General features: G+C 65.2%; 1 protein-coding gene across 1 annotated transcript; it reads right to left on the bottom strand.

Moving 5' to 3' along the window:
• Positions 1-1,012: 1,012 nt before the first annotated feature.
• Positions 1,013-1,306, bottom strand: EMIHUDRAFT_48359 (hypothetical protein; the record flags this gene model as incomplete). Its single annotated transcript, XM_005770354.1, has 1 exon — positions 1,013-1,306. A coding segment is annotated over one exon (294 nt), but the record flags the coding sequence as incomplete, so codon positions are not given.
• Positions 1,307-6,463: the final 5,157 nt, after the last annotated feature.

Here is a 6,463-nt window from a genome sequence, read left to right as displayed (position 1 = left end):
GAGAGAGAGAGAAGTGCGCGTCGAGGAAAGAGACGCCGCTCAACGCCGGTGCCTGCTGCGCTTTCTTCTGCGCCGCCGGCGGCTAAAAGGTGGCGTGCCGGTGTGTGTGCGTGCGTGCGTGCGTGCGTGCGTGCGTGCGTGCGTGCGTGCGTGCGTGCGTGCGTGCGTGTGTGTGTGTGTGTGTGTGTGTGTGTGTGTGTGTGTGTGTGTGTGTGTGTGTGCGTGCGTGCGTGCGTGTGTGTGTGTGTGTGTGCGTGCGTGCGTGCGTGCGTGCGTGCGTGCGTGCGTGCGTGTGTGTGTGTGTGTGTGGTAGTGCGCGCCCGTCCACGCCCTCGCCGTGCCAGTGTGGCTGTGAGAGAGGCTTGTGTCTCCGAAGGACACGGCGCCTGCTTGTGGGCGGGCGCCTCCAGCCTCCCGTCTCGAGACCCGCCGTCGAGGACGGCCACGCCGCCGCCAACGCCGCCGCCCCCCCCTCCCCCCCCGCCCTTCTTCTTGCCCTTCTTCTTCTTGCCCCTGCCGTCTCCGCCGCCGCCCGCCAGCTTCGCCGCCGCCGCCGCCGCCGCCGCCGCCGCCGCCTGCTCCTCGATGATGAGCTCCGCCTGCTGGCAGCCACGCGAGCGTGAAGAGACGCCATTCACAGCAGCGGCCTTCGCTCTCCAGCAGACGGCCGCCTGCAGGCTCTCGGCAAGCTTGGCCGCCAGCTCTGCGTCCGCCTCGCTCTGAAGCGTGCGCGCGAGGCGGGCATCCCGCTCCTATGAGGAGATGTGGGGGAGATATGGGCCGAGCGGGCGTCCCGCTCCCACGGTGTGAATGCAATGTCGGGGTGTGGATACACGTGTCGTGCAGCACATCGTACTGCGCGTACTGCTGAAGACAGCGGAGTACGAGTGCTACTTGGAAAGAGACGTGGTCAGCTTCTACTGCCCCGCGCCGCTGCCACCGACTCTGGCTTCTCCGACGGCGCCGCCTCGGCGCCGCTCGAGCCGGGCACGCCCTTTGGCGAGAGCGACGAGTCGTACCCGAGCGCGCGCAGGTCCGCCCAAGTGTCCTCCGGCCGCGCCATCGTCTGCAGGTGCATCATCTCGAGAAAGCCGCGGCGCGTGAGGCGGCCGTGCCCGTCCGTGGTGAACTCGCCCACCTGCGACAGCTCCGCCTCACCGAACTCATCGCCGCCGTTGCACGTGCGCGCAAACGACTGCAGCTCTGCCGTCGACCAGGCGCCATCCGCGTCGGCGTCGAAGCGGCAGAAGACCTCGCCCAGCGCCGCCTCGAGCGGAGGAGCGAGCCAGTCGTCGTCGTCGAGGAGCGCGGGAGGCTGAGGGGGCATGCTGCTGCCCAGAGGAATGTGCGGGGCGGCGGAATATAGCTCCTACGAACGGGCGCACCAGCAAGCCGTAGCAAAAAAGAAAAACATCCTCCCTTGGGGTGTCTGTTTTCTTTCTTTATTTCTTTCTTTCAGCGTGTCTCCGGGCATACACACGCTATGGCCCCAACGACCACGCCTCGACCTTCTTGGGCAGCAGCTGCTTCGACAGGTCCTCTCCGTGGCCTAGGCAGCCGCCGTCGCCCCCGCCCCAGGTGAAGACGGCGCCGTCGGCGATGGCGATGCTGTGGTACTCTCCAGCCGACACAGCGGCGACGCGCTCGCCAGCAAAACCCTCGACCTTCTTGGGCAGCAGCTGCGTCTGCTCGTCGCCGTGGCCCAACTGGCCACCGGCTCCCCAGCCCCAGCTCCAGACACTACCGTTGGCGGTAAGGGCGAGGTTGTGGTTGCCTCCGGCCGACACAGCGACGACGCGCGGGCCAGCCAAGGCCTCGATCTTCCTGGGCAGCAGCTGGCGCTGCCCGTCGCCGTGGCCCAGCTTGCCGCCGTATCCATCGCCCCAGCTCCAGACGGCGCCATCGGCGGTGAGGGCGAGGCTGTGCGCGTCTCCAGCCGTCACAGCTAATATGCGCCGGCCAGCAAAGGCCTCGATCTTCTTGGGCAGCAGCTGACCCTGCTCGTCGCCGTGGCCCAACCGGCCATAGGCTCCCCAGCCCCAGCTCCAGACGGCGCCGTCGGTGGTGAGGGCGATACTGTGGTGCTCTCCAGCCGACACAGCGACGATGCGCCGCCCAGCGAAGGCCTCGACCTTCTTTGGAAGCAGCTGGCCCTGCTGGTCGCCGTGGCCCAGCTGGCCAAAGGCTCCACCACCCCAGCTCCAGACGGCTCCGTCGGCGGAGATAGCGAGGCTGTGGAAGCGTCCAGCCGACACAGCGACGACGCGCCTGCCAGCAAAGGCCTCGACCTTCTTCGGCAGCGGCCGGCGCTGGTGGTCGCCGTGGCCCAACCCACCTCCACTTCCCCAGCTCCAGACGCTGCCGGCGGCGGTGAGGGCGAGGCTGTGGTTGACTCCTGCCGACACGCTCACGGCGCGCTCACCCAGCGTCGACGGGAGGCGGGTCGGCGTGTTGAGCCGCGTCACACCCTCGCCGTGCCCGAGCAGCACTTGGTTGTAGTGCGGCGCCGAGCCGCACGACGAGAGCCGCCCCTCGCCGTCAATGAAGACGCTGTGCCGATAGCCCGCCGCCCTCGCCGGCGGGTTGGACTCGCACAGCAGCGCCGAATAGCACAGCCACCGCACGGCGCACTCGCCCTCTGGCTGCGCCGGCAGCTCGAAGCCGCGCTCTTGCGCCCACAAGCGGATGCCCTCCACCGCCAGCGAGCCGTGAAAGAGCAGCGAGACGGCCGCGACGCGAGCGATGTCGGCGGGGTCGCAGCGAGAGACGACGCGCACGAGGAGCTCCGTGGGGAGGTCGAGGAGGCGGGCGGGCGGCGGCGTGTCTGGCGAGAGAGCGGCGGCGGCGGAGGACGTGGCGAGGCGGCGCGGCGGGGTGGACATCGCGAGAAAAAGAAAAAAACTGCGGTGATTCGCGGGTACAGACGTGTGTATGTGTGTGTGTGTCGTTGTGGTTTCGTATCAAGAATACTCACTCACTCACGGTACAGACGCTTAGGTGTGGCGATCCGCCTCCACTCTTGTGTTGCTCGCTCGCTCGCGCGGAGGGCATGGCCGCGGAGGAGGCGAGTGCGCGCTTGCCAGACCTTCCGCAGACAGCCTCTCGGGTAGACTGAGGGTCGGCTTTGCGTGGCGTGGCCCGTGCGCTGCGCTGCGCAAAGCTGCGTGTGCTGAGGGAGCATCCTGTGCTTCCACTGGGAAGTGCGCACCTCCTGCAGCTGGTGCCGGCGCCTGCTCCGTGGACAGGGCGGGGAGACGGCGCCGCAGCGCCGCAGCGTCTGCTGCAAGCCGGTGCAGCACTCTGCTGCCTGGTGAGCAGCATGCTGGTGCTGTGTGCGGTGTTGACGAGGCGGCTTTGGCGCTGTACTGCCTGCCGCGGCGAGTGGCGCGCGGCACGCGCGGCGCCGCGCGTGGCCCGGACGTGTTTCGCCTTCCGATCAATGTATGCTGATAGGGAGGTGATAAGATAATGAATCGACGATGCAGTCATGAATCGAATCCCACACCATCTTGAATGTGGTTTGGGGTTTTGACGGAGGCGCCTAGAGCAACTTGGAAAGGGCTTAACCGCGAGACGACACGTACCTTTGAGACAGTGTGTGTCGGATGCCCTCGCCGCAACTCGATCAGTGACAGAGACTGAGCACATAACATGCCTTAGCCGGGATGGCTGGTGGAAGAGGTGGACCTCTGCCGTGTGAGGACTTCCTGTTGTCATGTGAGGACCTCCGCGTCTGCCTGCTGAGGACCTCTCTCTGATAGCGTGATAGGGTCCCCTCACTCTCTCGCTGGCGCTCCTACCTCGATCGCGTCCCGTGCTCCTTGATCCGCGCGTCGGCAAGACACACAGTGTGCATCACACGTCGGTCATTGCCACCGCCGCGCGAGTGTGAGGACTTCCGTCACTCCGTGTGGGGACTGTGTGAGGACCTCTCCTTGCTGTGAGGACCTCTGGGATCCCTCACTCTCTCGCTGGCGCACTGTCTCCTTTGGTCGCGTCCCGAGCGTGCCACGCACCGCCGCCGCCATCCTCTTCCTGTACGGCTTCAGCTGCTTACCGGCATCTTTCTCCCTGCAACACCTCGCTCTCGCGTGACCCATGTGACCTTCTGGGAAGTGAACTCATACTGATGATTAGAAAGCAAGGAGAGGAGGTGAGGTGCGGGCAGAGTTGAGGTGTGCGAGAAGCTCTTGATTTTGTGTCTTATTTTTCACTGTGTCCTGTGTTAGTGCCAGTGTGCGCGCCAGTGTCCCGGTTAAAATGAACTCGGGGCACATGCCCGGAGCATCCCGTGAGGAGCTGAGGACCTCCAACCCGCGACCGGTGTGTAGTGACAGAGGCTACCATCATGTGCGATGTCTTCCCATTCATTGTGCAGGAAGTTGTCTCTGCTGATATTGTTTCCCCCCCCCCCTTAAAGATCACGAAGTGTCGTGCGCATAAAAAAAAAAGAGGGTACCCTCAGATCTCGCCGCGCGGTGGCGCCGAAAAGCCGACACCTCGCGAGAATTGTACAACTCTCTCGCGCGAGAACCCTCGTAAGATGACTTACGATCTCCAATACTTAAATGACTTATCTCAATAGTCACCAGGCGGGTCTTTTCGCACCTCCAACGCAAGTCATGTATTTGTCACACTACAACATTGACATCGTGTGGTTTCGGTTTTTGACGGAGGCACCTTGAGCAACTTGCTTGGAAAGGAAGGCACCAACCACGAGAGGCGCACCATGAGACAGTGTGTCGGATGCCACTCGCCGCGCTCGATTATAGTAAGCACACGCCTTAGCCGGGATGGCTCGTGTGGTGGGAGGAGGGGTGGACCTCTGCCGTGTGAGGACCTCCTGCTGTGAGGACCTCCGTGTCTGCGGGCTATGATGTATCTTATTCCGGGGCCCGTGTGCGGGGAGCGAACCTTAGCGACCGCCCAGAAGCTTTCTGAGCGAACCAATCGGGCCAGGATCATCAGCATATGTCCCCTCCACAACATCGTGGGCGTTTGAGCGGTATTTGAGGAGCACCGCCACTCTGAAGTTCGGCCGGGTGGTCTGCAGACCCCCCCCCCCCGAGCAGCAGAGGCTCCGTGGGGTCGAAAAGTCGACGCTGGGAGTCGCAATCGTCAAACCGTCGCAACACCACGCGGTACGCACGTACCGCCCACATCCCCTCCACCGCTGAGCAGGCGCAGATCGACCGCCGGGCCGCGTAGCCGTCGTTAAGGAGCGGTTTTTGGAGCCGTACGAAGAGGTCCCAGACGGGCGAAGATGCGGTTTTTCGACGACCACACGCGATTTGGTATCTGGTTTTTGCTAAAAACGGGCCGCCTAGTGCAGCATCACTAGTACAACACGCAACCACACTGATAGCTCCACACTGGCCGGTATAGGCGAGAACCGACGGCGTCACGGTCGCCGGAGTGGACGCACTGCACACACACTGTGACCGTGTCGACGGTGTGACAGTGAGCTGACACAATCGTCGGCGCCGCGCTATCGCGGCGCCCCGCAGTCTACACGCCTCAGACGCACCCCTGAACGCGCCATGGGCGCGCAGATACACCGCAGCGCCGAGGAGAATCCACACCTGGCCGGTCCCGAGCCCCGTCCTGGGCCTCCAGGCGGCCGAAGATCGGCGTTCGGGCGGGATGAACTTGTCGGAAATGGAGCAAACTTGGCGCGGCTCGCCGCTCGCGGTACCGGGTGAGCCTGGATAGGGCAAAATCTGGGGTGAATACGAGGGACAGAGGTCGCAAGTTTGTCGCGCAAGTTTGCGCGGCGTGGCGCTGCCCCGCTGCCGAGGGCGCCACCAACCCGTGGCGGCGGCATTTCCAGCCCAAATTGGGCGTTCCGTGCGCCTTGCCGGCGAGAGTGGACGGGCTGTGCATCGTGGGGGGGGTGAGTGGGAGGGAGGTGGTCGTGTGCCTACTTTGTCGGCCGCGCGCGAGGAGAATTCTGGGTGTGAGGCGCGCAGGAGGCGAGGGTGGGCGCGCCGGCGGTCGAGCCGCCGAACAATTCGACGTGGCGCAGCTCCGTGCCGGCGGGGACGACCAAGCACATGATGTCGGCGGCGGTCGCGCGACGAGCGAGAGCCGCAGGGGCCCTCTGAGAGCCAGGCGCCGAAAAGCAGCGTGAGCGGCGGCCGCGATCAGCCACCTGTGGGCGGCCACCGGGGTGACGGTCAAGCGCTGCCAGGGTTGGATCCGGTGCGTCTCGTATCACTGGTGGGCTGGGCGTGCAGCAGCCGCGCTCAAAAAGAGGGGAAAAAAGCGACAACTGTTCTGACTGTCAGCTTTCTCGACGCACCGTGCTCGGCCTCGCTGAAAAGCTGGCTGGTGGTCGCGCGCAGCGCGTCGGCGCGGCTCCGACTGGTTGGGCACCTCGGCTGGGTCCATCGGCAAGAGGCCCGCGCCGTCGGCCAGCCCCGCGAGCGCATGGGCGGCCGGCGCTGAGCGGAGGACGGCGGCG

This window comes from Emiliania huxleyi, assembly GCF_000372725.1.
Source record: "Emiliania huxleyi CCMP1516 unplaced genomic scaffold EMIHUscaffold_4, whole genome shotgun sequence".
In the NCBI taxonomy this organism is placed as follows: Eukaryota; Haptophyta; order Isochrysidales; family Noelaerhabdaceae; genus Emiliania; species Emiliania huxleyi.
The sequence above is the reverse complement of the archived record's forward strand: the minus strand, read 5'-3'. Positions and strand labels throughout refer to the sequence as shown.